Below are 22,101 nucleotides of genomic sequence, written 5' to 3'. Positions count from 1 at the left end.
TTTTATAAATCACAAATGTTTGTTTTTAAATAGTCTCTTATAATTTTAAAATACATTAAAATGTATCTTTATCCTGTAGTGCAAACTTATATGAAATTAAACGTTTTATAAAAGTTCGGACTTGCACTACAGGACAAAATAAATAAAATACCCCTTAATAGCCAATAGTTTGGTGGTATGGCATATTAAATAAAATTAAATATTAAACCTAAACTAAATTTATAAATGAAAAATATTTACTAGTCTCAAAATTGTTTGATTGCGGTAGTTAGACTGATAACAACGCGCCGGTCGCGTCAAGTTGTACATTAGCACGTGGTTGATTGGACTTCACTGATGTTAGGTATCGAAACTTTATAAAAGGCCATAAACTGTGAATCCGACGCGCGATCCCCACTGTTCTGCTCTCCAGTCTAGCTGCCGGTCAATCAATCAAATAACAAGTAAAATGTCTCAACCCAAACAAGGTAGGCAACCTCATTGTTGTTATTATAAACCGACTAAATTAAAAAAGCTCAATTGACGTAGTGTTCTTGTACCTGAAGATACTAAGTTAAACTTAGCTGCGTTTTGTTATTTGTGTGTTTGTCTGATAGAGGAATTCATTCATACCTCAATCTACTGCCTACTTCTGAACAGATTGACCTTGAATAATAACATTGGTGACCAACACGTGACCAAGCAGGGATCTTATTTGGCACACAATAAATATTTGATCAATGGAATGTTTATTTTTGATAGAATAGTTTTTTTTTTCTACAATCTATTTTTTTTGTAATTGTTTTTGTATGTAATAAAACTAGGTATTACACATTTATTATCTAGTCCTCTCTACGATTCAATTTCCATTACCAACCTATTTTTTACATAGGTAGGTACTAGTCTTGGAGGTTTATTCCACTAATGACCATAGGTATCATTGGGCTCTGTCTACCCAGTAAGAGATAGAACATGGTATATGTAATGTATTTTCATAGACCGCCTGTTAGCCGTAGTGGTTGTATTCTCCGGGTTCGAATCCCGGCGAGTGCAAAAACGAACTTTTTTATAATGTTTTGTATGTTTTTTGCATATATAGGTATGTATTTATTAAAAGAATATAATATCTCTTGAGTTAGTTTCCCATGACACAAGTTTCGATTTTTACTTTGGGGCTACCTCAATCTTTGGTGATTTCATCATAAAAACTTCCGTGGATGAATGGCATCTGAATCGTAACTGACAACCTGGTTCGAATCCCATTACTACGCATGATTCTTTTTATTATTTTTGAACTTAAATAAGTCCGGCAATTGTGCTATACATTTGCATTTTGTACAATAAACTTTAAATAAATATATTATGTTATTAAGCGATATGATAATTAACTAAATTTTACAGAATTCGCTTAGTTTTGAAATATGCAAGAAAAAAAACAAACTCATTAAGGTTTATCTCTCATATACATAGGTGACATGATAACTTATTATTTATTTTTATTGCACATAGTTGTTTGATCCCTAGAATAGAATTATAAATAGGATAATTATACTGTTACCACGTAATGTTGCCGTGTGGTTCCTGGCACCAATAGAAAAAAGAATAGGACCACTCCATCTCTTTCCCCGTGGATGTCGTAAAAGGCGACTAAAAGAGAGGCTTTTAAAGTTGGGATTTTTCTTTTAGGCGACAGGCTAGCAACCTGTCACTACTGAATCTCAATTTTATCATTAAGCCAAACAGCTGAACATGGCCTATCAGTCTTGAAGACTGTTGGATTTGTCAACCCCGCAAGGATTATAGACGTGTTCAGATGTATGTATTTATGTTACCACGTGCATTGTGTAGGAAATATTTGAATCCATGTTAACACCACTTTATCCATATCACACTATTGTCAAAAATGTTTCAGTAAAAAATGGGAATTTCCACGGTAACGTATCTCTTGGGAAAAGCCACGTCTTCTTCTTTTGGGAAAAACTTGACCTGCGAAAGTCATGTTGGCAAGCATCTATACTAATATTATAAAGCTGAAGAGTTTGTTTTGTTTGTTTGTTTGTTTAAACGCGCTAATCTCAGAAACTACTGAACCGATTTGAATAATTCTTTCACTGTTAGATAGTCTATTTATCTAGGAAGGTTATAGGCTACATTTTATCCCGGATTTCCTACGGGAAACGTCAACAATGCAGGTGAAAGTTGAATGAGTCGGCCATCTGCGAGCTTTCCACGCGAACGCTGCGCAAACCAACAAAGATATAGTAAAACAATGTACTAAAGATGTGAAGTACTCATTTTTTGCCACAAAAAAGTCCGCGAGAGCATATATCTATCTCTTAAGGTTTACTTACAATAACCACTTTTATGTTCATTTTTTAAGATTATTTTTCATTATAAACATAAGTTATTTTGAAACCAATTTTCTTTAATTCAGTATTAATCCTTATCCAAATAAATATGTTTATTACTTTCAGCTTTTCATGTAGACTAAAATTGCCATTTACAGTATATAAATCAGACGAATAGGTTTTGAGATATAGTCGTTATAAGCAATTTACAGCGAAACATTTAATACGGCGAACCAGCGTTCTTTCTTATACGCGTGACAAAATAACTATTCCACGCGGACGAAGTCGCGGGCGGGCACAGCTAGTTTGTTATAAAGCTGGTTTCTCGCAAGTTTCTCGCCAGAGGATAAGAAATTACTTACAAGTCCTTTTTGGGTAGGACATTGTTTTAGTGTGACTTGTGGTTTGCGGCACTTTAGAATAGAACCACTTAACAATGGCTATCGTAAAAGGTGACTAAGGGATAAGCTCCTAAACTTGGGTTTCCTCTTGAAGGCGATCGGCTAACAATCTGTCACTTTTCGAATCGGAATTCCATCATAAAGACTACGTGGCCTTGAAAAGACTATTAGCTCTGTCTAATTTTAGTATATACATATATGGTTATCTGGAGCGAAGTCCAGAGCTACCTACGAGTTAAAGAAAATTACATTAATTTCATTTAAATGCTAAAAGAAACTACAAAAGATATACTAAATCTGGTCTTTAAAATGTCTTTAAAATAATGTTTGCAGTTGGTGACTACAGGCTTGGTAAACTCCTCATTGAGGGTAAAACCAAGCAGGTGTTTGACCTCCCTGACCACCCCGGACACTGCTTGCTGCTGAACAAGGACCGGATCACCGCTGGGGATGGCGTTAAGGCCCACGATCTTAAAGGGAAAGCTGAAATCTCCAATCAGACGAACGCCAAAGTTTTCGAGATTCTGAATCAAACGGGTTTGTTTACGTTTCGCATTTGTTTTAGTGTACCGGTGCCGTGTGGTTCCCGGCACCAGTACAAAAAAGAATAGAACCACTCCATCTCTTTCCCATGGATGTCGCAAAAAGCGACTAAGGGATAACTTAGAAACTTGGGATAATTTTTTTAGGCGATGGGCTAGCAACCTGTCACTATTTGAATCTCAATTCTATCATTAAGCCAAATAGCTGAGCGTGGCCTATCAGTCTTTTCAAGACTGTACGCTCTGTCTACCCCACAAGGGATGTAGACGTGACCATATGTATGTATGTACCGGTAAACGTAATGAAAGAGCGTCGATGGTCGAATCGGTAAGGTGCCCGCTTAAAAAGCGTGATTCGCATGAAAGGCACAGGTTCAGATTCCACCTCGACCATGTACCAATGAATGTTTTCGAGGTTATGTAGGTACATTAGTTTCAATACTTAATCGATGCTCTTACGGTGAGGGAAAACGTAAGTAAACTGCGCATTCAGGCAATTGGATATGTAACCATGATTGATCCAATACCGGTAAGATTCCCCTGCGAAGGTCACATGGGAGTCGCTTCGTGTAAAGACTCACATGGCCGGGAGTATGCCTTTGACCATAGATGCTGGATGGGGAAATCCAGTATCCATGGTCAAAGGCATAGTCCCGGCTACTTCCAGAGAGATGAGGATGTAACCTGGATCAGGAGAAAGAAATAAAAGATGGTTTGGAAGAACAGTACAAAAACAGTAGGTACTAAGTTTTAAATTCCCGGCCACTACAGGTGGGTCAAGGGACTTGTTTTTTTTTTAAATATGGATAACTGGTTACTATTTACATTATTAGCCTCCGTCATTAAAAACCTGTGGCTCTATAGATAACAGCAAAAAATTGCGTAATTTTGTAACGAGGTCTTAAAATAGAAATCTGAAAACAACAAACTGATAAATTCTCTTTCATGTTATAGTTCAGATCAGTAAAAATAATAAAAAAAAAACATCTATTTTTTTACTTTCACACGGCTATTTATTGCCTTGATAAGATAATGAATGTTCATTGCACGGAAAACTATTATTGTCACTTGCAAATAAGCCTAAGTTTCGTTTATTAATACAAGTTATTACTTAGACACGTTTAAAATTTCACTATCAAAGTTATTGTATAATATGAAGGCCGTAAAAGGGTAAGATCAGGCCTTATCGATATCGTTGTTGAAAATAAGATCACGATGATGCAAATAAATAACAAAATTAATAGCATGTTTGTTCGTTTTGAAATGTAATATTGTTGTGTTTTCTTAAGTAATACTGGCCTGTGACCCCGGCGATAATTTTATATCGATTACATAGTTTGTCTTGCAAGGTCACACCATATTGCGTGAATTTTGAAATTGGAATCTTATGTTGCGTGAAAATGAGAAAATAAATCTACTGTGATACTACATCCACTTAATGATGACATAGTGACTTGTGAATTATAATTTTAATTCCGCTTTAATTTCACACCTATTTTTTTCTTAATGTTAATATTTAAATTGAAAAAAAGCATTTTACCTTTAGGCCTAAGGGATTTGTCTACTTTGCAAGTAAAAAAAATAACATTTCCCCATGCCGCCTTTAATAAAAAAGAATTTGACTACATATTTTTTGTTCTATTTTCAGTTTTATCTATTTTTCTTTTTTTTCCTACTTTGTATTTTTAATTTTCTGTTCTAATTTAATTTTCAGGCTTGAGAACCGCTTATGTCAAAATGGCATCACCTTCAGCTTTCGTATCGAAGAAGTGCGAAATGATTCCCATTGAATGGGTGACACGGCGCCTGGCTACCGGGTCCTTCCTCAAGAGGAACCCCGGGGTTCCAGAAGGGTTCCGGTTCACCCCGCCCAAACAGGAGACGTTCTTCAAGGACGACGCCAACCACGATCCCCAATGGTCTGAGGAACAGATAGTCTGCGCTAACTTCAAATTTAACGGACTTACAATAGGTTTGTTTTTTTTATATTTCGTTGTCTTTCTCATAGCGTTTTTACCTGTTTCTCAGTAGTAGCTTTTCAGTCTCTTCAGGCCTGTCGGTTCTGTCTACCCCGTAAGGGAAAAAGACGTGATTATATGTAATGTCTGGATAAATATTATTTCGTGCCATTATGATCGATACGATTGTAAAGTCATAAATTGGCAAACTAACTTGGACCATTCATATGTCCTTGGTCAACTATCGTTCTTATCTTTTCCGTACGGGAAACTTAAAACGGATGTCTACCCTCAATTAAAAAACTTGTGGTAATTTTAAAGGGCAATATTTCAAAAACACACCACTATAACTAGGTAATGTAAACTTTTGTTAGCCACGTGTGTACACAGCTTTACAATTTGTGAATTATATTTTTTTCAGGCCGTGACGAAGTAGACTACATGCGTAAAGCCACCATCTTGGTTTTCGAGATTTTGGAGAAGGCATGGGCGCTTCGTGACTGTGCTCTCATTGACATGAAGATTGAATTCGGAGTCGATACTGAAGGTATTTATAGACTTCCAAATAATATAGAAATGACTTAACTCTCATGCTATTTCCTATTGAAAGGATATGGAACCTATTCAATATAGATACGACATCTTCTTGCATAATCGATTTTTTATGTCATATGTGTACAAGAATCGACAAATAAATGAAAATCTATTACCGCTGAACAAATAATCAGTTCTGAAGTCCACAGATGTTTTTTTTTTATTTTTCACAAAATTTCAACTCTATCTATAAAAAAGATACCATAAAATCTCTGGATGAAATTAAATATGTAGCTTACATATAGTATAGTAATGTCGGAATAATCTCCTGTTTCGATATGCACTAAAATATTATTCCTCAAAATTCCTGCGAGAACAGAACTTACAGGATTTCTCCTTTATGCGGGCGGTATCGCGAACTCTGCTAATCTAGTTTATCAATAAAAAGTACCATTCCTAATTTGAAAATGTTTTTTCAGGAAACATCGTTTTGGCTGATGTGATTGATTCCGATTCCTGGCGGCTATGGCCCTCTGGCGACAAACGTCTGATGGTGGACAAGCAGGTGAGAAATGAAAAAAATATTTATTCTTTAACTTACAATATGGTAAATAACAAAAGTGTTTGAAGTCTCCTGTTAAGTATGTAATACCTGTGTTAGGAGACTCCGCTCCTCCAAGGGTACAGATTGTAAGTTACTTATACCAAAACATTACTTAATTACAATCTAAAGAAATAATCTTATCCAGATGATAGCAGAGTGTGAAAGTAAATATATTATGAAGATACATAGTATAATAAGGTTACATAGGTTTGAAAATGTACATTTATACTATAAATTCGAATAATGATTCTATATTATGATAGTTCTGGGTTTTTAACCACGTTATTACAGTTTTTTGCAGTCAAACTTAATACAGACATACTGTTGACACCTATACTTCGACCTGGCCCCGTAGCATAGCACGCGCTACGCCGTTACTATCGCGCGAATAACACATCCCCACTTCTCTGGAGAGGAGCCTTAAGAGCGCTTTTTGATTATGATTGACTAAGTCAGATCTTTACATGAAGCGACTCCCGTCTGACCTCTGAAAAGTATGTTCGAGAACTTTCAAAAGTAGAATAAAAGGGTATTATCTCTTGGATAGGCTGTTACTCTTCGTTTTCATCGTCACTTACCATCGAGTGAGGTGGAAGACAAATGCCTTATCCAATATTGAATAAAATAAGAACCTTTGCAGGGAACTCAATTATTATTAAATTATGAAGAAAGTGCAGTCTGTTACCGCTTCTTCTGGCTTGGAAGCGGCAGTAAACTTAGTTTTAAGTAATTTATTTGACATCAACCAATGTTGTGAAACCAAAAGATTTGACAATTATTAAGCGATATGAAGTATCCTATAATAATGTATAAAAAGTTTGAATTTGAATTTGAACATGGTAAACGCTGCACGAGGTAAATGTGTCTCCCTTAGTCAACTCTTTAAAAAGAGATGGAATTAGTTGGATAACGTCAATTCTTGTTGTGCCATGAAAATTCGATACTCTTGTTAGTATTAGTCTCTCCCTAGACTTAACCAATTCGCACGAATGTCTTGCAGGTTTACAGAAACCTGTCGACGGTGACTGACGCCGACCTGGACAATGTGAAACGTAACTTCGCCTGGGTTAAAGACCAGCTGGACCACCTGAGACCGACCGTCCACCACAAGGTGGTCGTGATGATGGGCTCGACGGCCGATCAGGAACACTGTCAGAAGATTGCTAAAGGTAAAAATAACTAGTTTTATGGGGAAATCTGAATATGTAATATAATTGCAACAGAAAAAAATAATTAATAAAAGATAAAAGGTGTCGGTGTGGTTCCCGGCACCAATACAAAAAATATCTATCTCTTTCCCATGGATGTCGTAAAAGGCGACTAAGGGATAGGCTTACAAACTTGGGATTCTTTTTTAGGCGATGGGCTAGCAACCTGTCACTATTTGAATCTCAACTCTATCTTCAAGTCCTTTCAAGACTGTTGGCTCTGTCTACCCCGCAAGGGATATAGACGTGACCATATGTATGTATGTAAAAGATAAAAGCTATTTATTTATTATTTTATTTATGTACATCAAGGAAAAATATAGAACTTTGACTAAGAAGTTTTATACAATCAGCCCACGATAGGAAAATGTAAAGAAAGGTATGTGTGTGTAAATAATTAATCTTACTAATTAATCTAATTAATATAATAAATACTAATTAATCTTATAAATGCGAAATTTTGTGAGTATGTCAGGATGTCAGTATGGATGTTTGTTACTCTTTCACGCAAATACTACTGAACCGATTACGATGAAATTTGGTATGTAGGTAGCTGAAGACCCAGAATAACATATGGACTACTTTCTATCCCGGAAATCCAGCGGGATTGATAGGGATTCCATGCGGACTAAGTCGCGGGTGGCATCTAGTAAGATAATAACTTAGTTAAAATGTATTATTTTCTCACAGCCGGTCGCGAACTGGGCCTGTCTGTGGACTTGCGCGTGACGTCCGCCCACAAGGCGACGGACGAGACTCTGCGCATCCTGCAGGAGTACGAGGTTTTGAATAATTTATTACCTATCTGACTGACAATGACGTAAAAAGAAAAAAAAAATTAGAAATGCATGAACATTTTTTTGTTTTTTTTTTTAATTGATATGAGGCAATGTAATTTTTATTATTAATAGTTTAAAATATTAATTTTGTATGCCCAATGGCGGGACGTAGTGTACATTTTCACAATAAAATGTCAACCTGTGATAACCTATGTTCACAAAATAAACGATTTGATTTGATACGAGGACACGCACGGCGCCCTCGTGTTCGTCGCCGTGGCGGGGCGCTCCAACGGGCTCGGCCCGGTTCTGTCCGGGAACACGTCCTACCCGGTCATCAATTGCCCGCCGCCATCTGATAAACTGGTGCAGGTAATTCTAACTAATATTAGTACCTGGTTGACCGAGCATTGCTCGGTTTTTTGTTTTTGGTAGAACGTGTTTTAATATCAAGTCAAGTTTTGCAAACATCTTTGAACGGATTCATTTCTAGCATCAGAATGCTCCATCTAGTATCGAGTAGAAAGAGTTTTTTTTACTTTTATACCCAGTGTGGCCCTCGTCGGTCATGGCGTTATAGATGGCGCTGATATAGTTTCTTAAAACGCAGTTTTTAAAATGTTTATATATCTTGGGAACCGAGCTTTTCTCGAACCTAGGACTTTGATAAATCGATTCCTTGAGCCGAAAAGCCCCTAATCTGTAACTTTCATGAAAATCGTTGGAGCCGTTTCCGAGATCCTGATTATATATATACAAGAATTGCTCGTTTAACTATATTAGATAAATGCGAATGTGAGTTTGTTTGTTTGTTACCTCTTTTTGAATTTATCTTCTTAATATATCACGTATATACAATTAAGAGTCTTGAGAAGGACAGAGTGTACCTTTACCTTTCATAACGGTAAAAACTATAGTTCCAGTGGGATTGATGGAAAAAATCCTGTATTTTTTTGTAGGTGGCGTTTAATTCGATAATTTTTGTAGGCGGTGCTAATTTTGTCGCTTTTTTATTAGATAGCGCTAAATTCGCGCCGGCAAAGAAGATCTCGAAGACCAAGTTAATCAGATCGGAGTATAATTATACAAGTTCGATTCCATTGAATTGAGATTTAGATACTGCAGGTTGCTAGCCCATCGAGTTTAATTCGAAAGAAGAATACAATACCTACTAATTTTAAGGGCAATTTATAAATCCTAGCTTTAGTTGCCAAAAGTGCTACTATCCATTACTCTATACTATACCTCAATTTGTAAACCAAATATATTTCAGGATATCTGGTCCTCGCTCTCCGTACCGTCGGGCCTTGGGTGCGTTACAGTCATTTACCCAGACAGCGCCGCGTTGATGGCCGCCCAAATAATTGGACTGCAAGACTACCTCATCTGGGCTCGCCTCAGGGTCAAACAACTGGAAACGGCGGCTTCATTGCGAAAGGCTGACAAGAAACTTAAAAATCTCACTCTTTAAAAATTTAAATATAAGCACATTTTTCCATGTTTATAAAAATATAGAAATCTGATGTTTTCCGATTTCTACACGATATAAAATCATCGTCATGCTGATACTCCAAGTAGAATCCTTATTTTTAAATGCCCGCGAAAATGTCGCCAATCATATTGAGAAAAGAAAAAAAAGACGTTTTTTTATTGTTTTTTAAATCTCGTTCGAGATTATTTTTTAGCTCAGAACATTAATTAGGTATATATTTTCAAGGTCGTCGTGAATAGAATTTTAAAGGCCAAGATAAAATCTATTTTTTAGGTAAATATGTAATTGTTACATATTACATACGTTAGATTTTTATCATAAATGTTAACAGGATATTGCTAAGAGTATACATATCAGAAGTTATGCAATCGTGTTTCTCCAAAATTAGTTTAAGTCCTATATTATTACGTTGTTTTGATATTATTATTGTTAAAACCAGTATTTTTAACATTATAAAACTCATTTAAAAAGACATTCCTGACTACAACAAGCCATTATTATATCTTGTATGTAGGTGAATATGTGCCTTATTACATGATAAGATCTGTTATATTCTAATTAATAATAAAAGTTATATATTTTTACACTCGTGTTTTTTTAGTTACGGAACATCTCAACTGTAAATTAATAATCTTTTTTTATGCAAATCCTAATGTATGTACACTTAAAAACTACTGAACAGATATGAATGAACTTAGTTATACAGGTTACTAGCTTGTTTGTTACTAGCTACCCGTGACTTGGTCAGAGTTACCAATTTCTTACTAAGAACTAAAATTGCTCACAGCTCTAGAGTTGACCTTTGATTATGTTGCGTGACGTGACGAACGGAAACGGAACGTTTCAGTACCATCGGTACCTTTGGGTTTGTCAATGTCACTTTCATTAATACTGACAACGTCAAAACAAACCACAACACAATTTGTCAAAAACAAATGTTCGCAATTTTGCAGTCAAGTCGTGGTATTTCTGCGTGCACCAAGCTTTTATACAAATCAGTGCATTGCAGAAATATAATAACACAGAGAATGGCTGAAAAAACGGTGGATTATACGAAGACAAACACATTTGAAAGCAAAACTCCGTTTCTCATAGGTGTAGCAGGCGGTACGGCGAGTGGCAAGGTAACCTCTCTTTTGACCCTTGAATTATTGATTTTCTGTATTGAAATTGTTATTACGTAACTCTTTTGGTCATGACATCTGAATTCCACGATTACTATCCCGACAATGATTGTAATGATTCTTGTTTACAAATTACGATCAAAACATAACCTCGACCGCAAATGTTGTTTTTCAAATAACCACTTTATATCTCTGGTCCGTAGCTACTTATGCGCGAACTTGTCATACATTTTCTTACTCTTTCTCCTAGTCTTTTTATCTCCGTTTTAGGGGTATCTTACAGTTCTATATCAGGTGTTTTGATGTCTAAAAACAAAAAAAGCCAATCACATGGAAAATCTCTTCAGCTATCATTTCTTTGTATGAACTCCTCTGAATTTGCACATTCAGATGACTGTATGTTTTGCCATGATCCAAGCTGCATTAGGTTACTCTACAGTTTTGCAGAGATCAGACTGAAATCCCTTTGTTAAATTACATGACTAGAAACATGGTAAGAGCAGACCCTGAGTATGTAACTAGGATATACACCAGGTTATGACCACAATCTTTATTCCAATTTCAAATTTTTTCAACAATATTTGTTGGTTCAGTCAACAGTATGTCAACGCATCATGGAAAAGCTGGGACAACAGCACAAAGAGCAGACTGAACGGCGAGTTGTGTGCGTCAGTCAGGACTCCTTCTACCGGACCCTCACTCCCTCAGAAAGGCTCCGAGCTGAACGTGGACAGTTCAACTTTGACCATCCAGATGCATTCGATGACCGTAAGCTGTTAGCGGTATTGAAGGATATCCTTGCTGGAAAGAAGGTTGAAGTCCCGGAGTATGACTACATCACAAATTCTATAAAGTAAGTGTTTATTGATGTCTAAACATCTGATGAAAAAAAAAATTTGTGCAGATTTTTATATCACAAGTTGACTTGGTCAATTTTCATATCTGATTTAAAAAAACATCACTGGCCAATTAAAAGCCTTTGAGAACCCACTAACCACTTTTGGACATTGTTCTTTTTACTCAAACATTCACTATACTAGGTAAAAATCATATGTTACAAATATATAATATGTGTGCCGTGCTGTGTGGTTCCTGGCACCATTAGAAAAGGAATAGGACTACTAGATCTCTTTCTCATTGATGTCGTAAAAGGCGACTAAGGGATAGGCTAATAAACTTGGGATTCTTCTTTTAGGCAACAGGCTAGCAACCTGTCATTATTTGATTCTCAATTCTATCATTAAGCCAAACAGCTGAACTGAACGTTGCATATCCGTCTTTTTAAGACTGTTAGCTCTGTCTACCTGCAAGGGATATAGGCATATATATGTATGTATGTATATAATACGTCTTCATCCCTTATAGGATAGACAGAGCCAACAGTCTCATAAATAATGAAAGGCAACATTCAGCTGTGGATGGCCTAAAGATGGATTTTATAAAACTCATTTCAAGTCATTTAACTCATTAAAAATACATTCCTGATTATTTAGACAATTATTAAGATTCAAATAGCGACAGGTTGTTAGCCCATCGCCTAAAAGAAAATCCCAAGTTTTCTAGCTCAACCTAGGCCTTAGTCTCTTTTTATGACCTCTGTGGGAAAGAGATGGAGTGGCTCTAAAGTGGAGCAACACGGCACAGCTATGCATAGTAGATATAAAAAATACCTAACTGTGAAACATTTTTATGGTACATGTTAAAGCTCTTCTTACCAGAGCCAAGTCATAACCTGGAGTGGAGCCCTGGGTGCGTCTTTTGATCATAATCTTGGAGTGTGTCAGAAAACTCTCCTGTGCCTTCCCCAACCTTTGCAGTGGAACTAAACCAAAATTGGATTATGGAAAAAGCTGCTTTAGATGAATGCTGGGACATGACAGAATAGTATCACTTTCCCATGAATGATGTCATCCATGGGAAAGTGATACTATTGTGAAGTGCTAAGAACCCCATAGCAGCTATATAAAATATGTATGACATTTTATTTCGTCCTCAGTCCACACCGGTCCCACACAATCTACCCGGCCGATGTGGTCCTCATCGAGGGTATCCTGGTGTTCTACTTCCCGGAGGTCCGCGAGCTGTTCCACATGAAGCTGTTTGTTGACACCGACTCGGACACCCGCCTGGCCAGGAGAGGTGACCTTGCTGAAATTCCCTCAGCTGCACGGCTTAATAATGGAATTATGGTTAAAATAGTGACAGGTTGCTAGAATATCACCTACAAGGAGAAACCAGAGTTTATTAGGTATTCCTTAGTCGCATTTTTCGCAACGGCCTCTGTGGCGCAGCGGTAGAACGCTTGTCTGTGGCACCGGAGGTCCCGGGTTCGAATCCCGGCCAGGGCATGATGAAAAAAGAACTTTTTCTGATTGGCCAGGGTCTTGGATGTTTATCTATATAAGTATTTATTATAGAATATAGTATCGTTGAGTTAGTATCTCGTAACACAAGTCTCGAACGTACTTCGAGGCTAACTCAATCTGTGTAATTTGTCCCGTATATATTTATTTATATTTTACAAAATTCATGGGAAAGATATGCTAATGGTCCTATTCTAAAATGTTGGAAATCACATAACACAAGTTTAATTTGTTTTCACATCCGACACTAGAACACAGCGCCGGCGGTGACACGAATTCTTTCGCGTCCATTTGTCAGCGCCTAAAGGGCAAAGCAATAGTATTAACATACATACATACATATAATCTATATCCCTTGCGGGGTAGACAGAGCCAACAGTCTTGAAAAGACTGATAGGCCACGTTCAGCTGTTTGGCTTTATGCTGGAATTGAGATTCAAATAGTGACAGGTTGCTAGCCCATCGCCAATAGTATTAAATAATAGTTGTTTTTCTTACAGTACCACGAGACATAATGGAGCGAGGTCGTGACCTGGAGCAAGTGCTGAATCAGTACATGAACTTCGTAAAGCCAGCATTCGAAGAGTTCTGCCTGCCGGTAAGCATCTATTTAGATACCTATATTCATATGATGACGTCTATATCCCTTGCGGGGTAGACAGAGCCAGCGGTCTTAAAAGACTGATAGGTCATGTTCGGCTGTTGACGCTTGAATGATGGAATTGAGATTCAAATAGTGACAGGTTGCTAGCCCATCGCCTACAATAGGAAGCTATAAATTCTTAACTGAATTTATAGTATTGGTACAATGTGTTAGTTTGTATAGGATTGTGCTTGAAAACTATAAGCTGTTTGTATACCAAATCAATTTAGTTGAAATGCCTTATCACTTAGACTGATGGCATTTCGACTTGCCTAGGATATGAGTAGTAAAGTTAATATGAAACATTTTTTTCAGACCAAAAAGTTTGCTGACGTCATCATCCCGAGAGGAGCTGACAACTTAGGTAAGTTTTTCCATATTTTTTTTGTATTCCCAAATTTTTCTATGGTTTAGGGTGTCTTAATAATTTAATTAAAATTTAAGCAAAGATTTTCTTTGCGCTATTCAACAATACCTCTTTTCGGCATTCAAAATACAAAAGAAAAACAATTTGAATTTAGAACTTTGACGTTCACAAATTTTTATTTACCGAGAACATTTTCGCGCGGTATATTTAATCGGTTTGAATTGAGAAGGTTAATCGCCCAGGGTCATAGCCACTGCAACAAGGTCACTTCAATTTTGTCGGCTATTCGCGCCAAAACTTCTTGCAGCGGCTATGCTCTATGTAGCTGCAATGTGTATCAAAAAACAAAATTAAATTGACTCTCCGTTGTTGCAGTGGCTATAGACCTAATCGTGCATCATATTTGGGATATAATGTATAAGAAGAGGGCGACTCCTGAGAAGAAGCTGACGAATGGCACGTGCAATGGTACTCACGAAGAGGAACCAACGAATGGACGACGGATGTCTGGGAGTTCTGAAGACACGCTGAGTCGATAGTGTTCGGTGTTAAGTTTCTGGTGTTAATCTCAATTACTGCTATAAAGAATACAATATATAGTTGTATCAGTCACTGACCTTAATTATGTATTCTGGACTATATATTATCGATGACAAAATGACCCCGTTATATTTTTGCATTTGTAGTGCTAACATTGGTAAGTGTTTATGGATCTAATAGCGTAAAATTCGGAAGGTGACGTGCCGGCAATTTGCATCAAATGCCATTGAACTCTCGGGAAGCGCTACAATCTTTTTGTATAGAATATTTGGTCCAGCGTACTTATATTATACACGTCAGTGAATGTATCCTCGTAATCCTTTTGCATTTACAATAAGTGCGCATTGGCAGATTTTTATCCGCTTTATTTAAAGATGTATTTAGTAATGAGATTAACACCTTGTCTATTCCCCAGTTGTATTTGTCCAAAAGAACAAGCTGCAGTTATTTATATACTATGTTATGTATAGCTTAGATCTCCGTATACGCATTGTGTATTATATTTGTAGAATCGACCAATAGTTACGTACTTTGATTTGTCAGAAAAATCTGGTTTGGTTTTTTTCATAAATTGAATATATTATTACTCACATCAAATCTATGGTAATTTATACATTCAAATGACGTAACTATTCGATAAGTATTATTTTAGTGGTTGTAAATAAACTATGGGATAGTTTATTTTAGTGTTAGAAATATCGATGTAGGATCGGTCCTCAGTGTTGAAACTAGATGTAGGAGGAAGCTGTCAATTTTGAGCTAAATGACGGCGGTTGAGTTTGGTCTCAAACTGTCTGGATGCTAGTGCCAGACCTTTTTTCCTATCATATATATAGGCTTATAATCAAAACTTGGATTCCTTTGAGAGATATCTAATTATTTCGACCAATATTTCCTTTTCGAAATTTGCGAATCTGAGTGTGTCGTTCAGTTAGAAGTATTTATTTCCATGCGCTGGCCCATATTTTATTTCTACTGACACTTGTTAATCTTTAGAACACCGGACACTGTAACATTTAATTTTTTCATTCAGCCGTTTAAAATAGCGATAATAGATACAGACAATAAAAAATATTTTTACAGTCATAAATATGAAATGTCTAATTGTTTTTATAAAATGCACAACACCACACGTACCTAGATATGGCAATACATGCGCGTTTCTTATGCAAATAAAAAAAGATATGAAGCACATATTCTCGAATTTAATTTAGATTTTTTTTTAATAATGTCATAAAGTTTGACTGGTTGAGTAAGAATTTTTAACGTGTACCATTATGTATTTGACTGACATGAGCGCATATGCCTACTCATGTGTTCATGTTTTTTGTTAACATCAAAAATACACAATTTTGTCAAATTTATATAAATATATATAAACAATTTGTATAATAATTTAAGTGGAGCGACAGAAAATTATATTCCTTTTTTTTTGTTTTTAAAGTAAGTACTTATTCTTTTGTTTTAAGGTTAACATTCAGTTTAGAATTAAGGATTTTCGTTTGACCATAATATGTAGTGCACACAAGGTTATTGGGATTATATTACTATATAGATATTTTTTTATTAAGCTCAGTGATGGAATGTTCTGTTGTTCGTTACATTTTCTTAAAATGTAGTTTTATTATTACAAGGCTGATGTTCCCTAACTCGTAACGTAATATTTTGTGTTCATATAACAGAATTAAAAGAAATACAACTTAACCATAAAATACAGAAGGGTAACTAATACATTCATGTGAAATTATATAAAGAAAGTGCAAGCATGATGCCAAACATTATGCAAAGTTTATGCAAACCCTGTTATAAATGACAAGTGAGAAATATTGCATTTGGTGCAATTTACTGTAGGTATCTTTTTCTTGTTTATGGACCGAGATTAAAAAAAAACTACTTATGATAGGTATGTTAGTAATTTAACATTTTGTAAACGTGTGATAATTTATTATACTTTTAACCTTATTACCTATGGGAAAGGTAGCTTTTTACATACCATGTTTACTATCAATTTTTTTAATAGTTGTGCCACTGCTTTTTATAGGCTGAAAATTCTATAATCAACTTAATAAGATTCGTAGCTATTAAACCCTTCTCCAGCCCCAGTGATGTGGCACGCGCAACGCCTTTTTTATCTCGCGATGAACTATCTTTGTTTCGCTTTTGATTATGACGTGTCTTAATTCTCCCAATAAATATAACTTTAAACTATATTCACAAAACAGCTGAAGAATACACATTTTTTATGTGAAGGTTTCGACCAATAGTCCAATTTTGATGGAATTTGTTAATGCACAACGGAATCATGAATACGATTTTCAAGCTGATGTCTAACGTTTTCACCATTGTTCCCATTGTAACTTAATTTAACTTACGCAGAGCTAATAACTTTTAATTCCGAATTGTGCTACGTTTGGTTCTAATACACTGAACCTAATTCAAAATTTTATTCATTTTTATCGGACATTTCATACATCACTTAATAATTGTTATATATTTTGGTTTTTTGGTTGTCGTCAAATAAATTACTTAAAACCAAGTTCAGTGCCGCTTCCAAAGCATCAGTGCAGAAGGAAAACAAAATGAGATAAAAAATAAGGGACCAGCCGCGCTCAATATTTTATCTTATTGATTATGTGACAAACAGTGACTTTTCATATTTTTTGGAGGAGATTAATGATATTTTTGTTTATATTTAATCATTTATGATGTAATTTATAAAATATTTCGATATGCTATAAATGATTCTATTTTTATTAAGTCGCTGTCACACCTATGCTGCATAGACACAAAAGTTACCATTATACAATTTTCTTTTCAAATTTTTAGTCCTTTAATGAAATGTCAGCAGTTTTTGTGTTTTCTACGGGATTTTTTTTAATGTGTACCCTTAATATACTTCCAATGATGCTTTGCCTTTTATACAAAATGCACAATGTATGTATGTCAATTTGAGTTCGCAATTAATAATAATACCTACTTACTTGAAATAATTATTAAACGTAACCTCTAGATATGACATAGTTGTCCATGTATTTTTGCATTTATGCTTTACAACTTCAGTCTTCGAATTTATTACCATTAATGAACATGATTCTTTAGTAGGTTTTATAATATTTATGCGTCAATATATTTAATATATATATATATATATATTATGCTGTTATAAATTAATATAATATTTATATTATGTATAAAATTTGGATGAATTTTAAATAAATATTTGGTGCGGCTCCAAACGGCCATAAATATATTGCCATTTACTTAACCAAACGAACAGGGATTTTTTCTGAAAAAAAATTGTATTAACCCTTTTTTATACAAACTGCGAAAAGAGTTATGTAATACGGTAGCAATTAATTGTTTTATTCACAGTTTATCGTGAGCATAATGTCATTGCAGTAGCTCTATGTATGCTTTTGATGTTAACATTATATTAAAATTAAATTCACAAAAATGTAAGAATTTCAAACAAATGCTAGTTAGTAATGTTGCACAAAAGTAGTCCCCTTTTTTTCCAGTGTATATTTTGCTGCATTTTGTCCCAGATTCGTTCTTATTCCATTTTTATGAAACAGACTGAGTTTTGTAACAGAAGACTTAAATTGTCATAAAATATAATTCATATCAGTAGAATCATAGTCTAGCCATTTTCATTATATAGGAATAAAGAAATTACCACGTTATCATATTTCTGATAAAACCTAATTCATCAGCAATTAGTTAAATGTTGTTTTAAATATATATTATATATATATTATATTAGCCATGGTATTCAAATGTAATTGTATACGTTTTTTATTTAAATACTGATAATTTATTTAAAACAAGTAAATGCCCCAATAATTTTGACATATTCGAAACATCTATGACTATAGTACATCAAACAAAATATAATAATTGTTTGTATTTTATCATGTACGATTGCTATGTAATAATGTGATACCTACCTAAACTATATGAATTCTTAGGATATTGTACAATTTTGGATTGGAGAAATCATACAAAGCAATTAAAATGAATTGAATTAATTTAACGCGTATTAAAATATTGAGCTAAATACTAAGTCGTTTTGTGCAGCACAATGTAATAGTTACGGTCTTTGTTTATCTTTATTTTTATAAGTACTCTCCAAACTTAATTGTATATTAAGAGAATAAAGTATTTTCACCCATTAATCGAGTTTTATTGACAAAAATAATTTACTATCTTTACACCTATACGAGAATAAATCGAATATATTAATGGAATCCATGTATTCTCAATAATATTGACTAATAAGTACATATTTACCTTTGTAAAGAAAAAAAAGGTAAATTTTGACTGCGAAATGTAACAAGGCCGATATAAGGACGGGCGTATGACGCAAAAGGTTTAGCCGCAATTCTTCCTGGCGTTAGTCCAGGTGAAACTCTGGTTTTTCCACGAAGCCACACCCTTGAGGTTGAGGGAGTGAATACATTAACAGTTGCCTGAATGTGCCGTTATCCTGGTAAAAAATTTCCTCACCGTTATACCGTTATATATATTGATTAGCAACAGAACTTAAATATGGTCGCGGTAGGATTTATAAACCACCTTGGAACACTCCTGACATCTATATGAGCACCATTTTCTTCCTCAGTGGCCATCGATCTGATCGTGCAACACATCTCCGAATACTTGAAGCGGAGCCCTATGGACAAGACCGGAGCCCTGGAGTACGCGGCGCTCTCCACGTCCGTGCCGGGGAGCCCGCAGCGGGGCAAAAGTGGAAGGCCACATTAAATTGGTAAATCTTGTTAAAGTAGTCGTTCACTTCTCGATTATTTTCAGCGCCATCTATTAACAAATTACTGCATACCATACTTTTAACTAATAATTTGAATCTTGCTGAACCTGAAATCATCATCGGCTCAAGTGTATGTGTCACAAACATACTGCCTGTAAGTTAATAAAAATAATATGAAATTTATATACTTAGCTATTATTAATTCGAGTAATAAAGAGTTTCATCCTCGCGACTCTGAGAGGAGCCCGAGTTATGTCTTTGACCATGGATCTTGGATTGAGTGAGTCAGGTTATTATACGAAGCGACACCCATCTGACCTCCGCAACCTTTGCAGGGGAACTTAAGACACAGAGTTGCCTGAATGTGCAGATTGCCTCACCGTAAGAGCATCAGAGTTATGTCAAAAAGTTAAAAACTTGTTCAACAATTTGTAACCGTGTACATTTTATTTCAGATTGTTGGTCAGTGCACCATCGGAGGACGACACGTGCTTTGACAACACGTAGATAGCTCAAAATTTTTAACTTATTCAACCCACGTAAATCTAATTATTAGAAAAATACAATATACCTAGAATATTCTACCTACCTTATACTATAGCGGGCTTAGAGCTACGTTAGAATAGTAAAGATATCCCCCTATTCTCGTGACATATCTCATTTAGAATTTTAATTTCTGGTTAATTTTTTGAAATTAATATTTTATCAAAAATTGAATTTCATGTCAATTGAGTAAAGTTCAAAATGGCGTGTTGTGAACACGAAATTTGCTTGCTTTTTAATGCTTAAATGAATTCAACATGAAAAGTACTGTCTGCCAATGTCAAAAATATGTTCGGCATTTGTGGGACGTATCATCTGAGAACAATTCGTCAACAAAAATATATCTCCCGATGACGAAAAGACGTCGTAGAACCGTTTTAGGCCGTAGAAACGATTAAGTATTTATAATTTTGCAGTCACTCTTGCGCTTGAACGGTTTAGGAATCAGGTTTTAGTTTTAACTAGTCAATTGGAATACTTATGCTCAATGGCATTAGTACTTATTTAAAAAAATATATATTCAAACGATTCACTCGTTACCTACCTACTGTTACTTCATAGCTGCAAATATTGTAGATTTTACGAAAAAAGTTCTTATAACAATTAAAACGTAATACTTAGGAAGATAATAAGTTGTTGACATATAGATTTCACATGGTCCAAATATCTAACCATTTAAAGGTTCTGTAAAATAATTCTCTTCAGATAGGTATTATTCAGAGTGATTTCCACATAGGTACTTAGGTACTATATATTTCTATAGTTAAAACCTTAGGATGCTGATTTTAATAATTAACTTTCGGCCTTAAGCTTCGTGTTTTTACTAAAGGAAGTTATTTGTTAGTCTGTTTTGAAGATAAGTTGTTTACTATTAGCAGCACAAAGATTTATTGCATAAACAAAAAGCTGTAACATATATTAGTAGATACCTGTTTTATATCTTCCTTACTTAGTTCTGCTATACTAAAACCTATTTAACCACTTAATTAACACAGTTTTGCAATAGTTACTTCTATAAAAAAATATTAAAAATTAATGTATTTTTTTTTTGGTAAATAGTTGCATTGCCTTTTTTAACAAGTGGTTGCGAAAATGAATCATTAAAAGCAGCTGGACGGCCTATTTGTAGATAAATTAGAACGTTGGGAAATGATGAATTAAATACACGGTAAAAGTAATGACTTAGTGTTTTATAGTAATCTAATGGCGTTTTGTTCATACACACTTCACAATGTTTTTATTCAACTCGTTAAAAATATATATATTGTTATTTTAAATTAATTGAATTTAAAATTCCAGAGTGAACCTAATATAATTGCTAAGCTGAGACTTATTTGCTTTCAAACACAGTCATTTGAGAGCGATGAGAGCGATGCTAACAGAACTAGTCAAAATGAAATTTGGTACCTTAAAAATTAAAGTAAATTTGATACAAAACTAATGCATGGTTTGTGATTGTTAAATTATTGTTTATTATTTATTTTATATGTTGTGTTTTGCTATTTAGATTAAGTAAGCGTGTAAAATTTTATCTTGGACTTGTACGTCATATGAAATGAAATAATACTTATACAAAAACGTATCCATTTGAAATTTCAACCGCACATATTGGTCAAATGTAAGAGTTCCTTTTATTATTTATGGTTTATTATATTAATATTTTTTTTATTTATGATTCAAACGCAGGTTGCATAATGTAGACTTTTTACACAATTTTTTTTGTCAAAAGCACTTCGTGGCAAATTACCTACTCTATATAAATGTAATTTGTCTATTGTTATGAAAAATGCTGATTGTTATATTGTTATAGGTTTTGTCAACCCCGTTTAATATGTATTTTATAGCGGTCCTAAGTTTTCGATAAAGCCAAAGAATAATTATGATTGATTACTTGTACATTAAAAGAAT

At 34.7% G+C, this 22,101-nt stretch overlaps 2 protein-coding genes across 4 annotated transcripts; both read left to right on the top strand.

Annotated features, from left to right (window-relative positions):
* Positions 1–283: 283 nt before the first annotated feature.
* LOC106130953 (bifunctional phosphoribosylaminoimidazole carboxylase/phosphoribosylaminoimidazole succinocarboxamide synthetase) lies at positions 284–10,429 on the top strand. Of its 2 annotated transcripts, XM_060954546.1 has the most exons (9): positions 284–467; positions 3,062–3,265; positions 4,985–5,242; positions 5,650–5,775; positions 6,242–6,327; positions 7,367–7,535; positions 8,265–8,356; positions 8,600–8,725; positions 9,627–10,429. In XM_060954546.1, exons 1-9 carry the CDS (start codon positions 449–451, stop codon positions 9,822–9,824), a joined length of 1,278 nt encoding a protein of 425 aa, XP_060810529.1. In that variant the 5' UTR covers positions 284–448; the 3' UTR covers positions 9,825–10,429. The 2 variants fall into 2 exon arrangements, with proteins under 2 accessions (XP_060810529.1, XP_060810530.1); XM_060954547.1 differs by lacking the exons at positions 284–467; positions 3,062–3,265 and adding an exon at positions 4,303–4,440.
* A 315-nt stretch (positions 10,430–10,744) lies between these two features.
* On the top strand, positions 10,745–21,733 carry LOC106130954 (uridine-cytidine kinase). 2 transcript variants are annotated; one of them, XM_060954575.1, is made up of 7 exons: positions 10,745–10,969; positions 11,563–11,822; positions 12,966–13,108; positions 13,833–13,930; positions 14,291–14,339; positions 19,504–19,650; positions 20,106–21,733. In XM_060954575.1, the coding sequence occupies exons 1-6, from the start codon at positions 10,781–10,783 to the stop codon at positions 19,644–19,646; spliced, it is 882 nt and encodes a 293-aa protein (XP_060810558.1). In that variant the 5' UTR covers positions 10,745–10,780; the 3' UTR covers positions 19,647–19,650; positions 20,106–21,733. The 2 variants fall into 2 exon arrangements, with proteins under 2 accessions (XP_060810558.1, XP_060810557.1); XM_060954574.1 differs by lacking the exons at positions 19,504–19,650; positions 20,106–21,733 and adding an exon at positions 14,718–15,836.
* Positions 21,734–22,101: the final 368 nt, after the last annotated feature.

This window comes from Amyelois transitella, chromosome 4 (assembly GCF_032362555.1).
Source record: "Amyelois transitella isolate CPQ chromosome 4, ilAmyTran1.1, whole genome shotgun sequence".
Classification (NCBI taxonomy): Eukaryota; Metazoa; Arthropoda; class Insecta; order Lepidoptera; family Pyralidae; genus Amyelois; species Amyelois transitella.
Note: the sequence above shows the minus strand (reverse complement) of the source record. Positions and strands in the feature narration are given on the sequence as shown.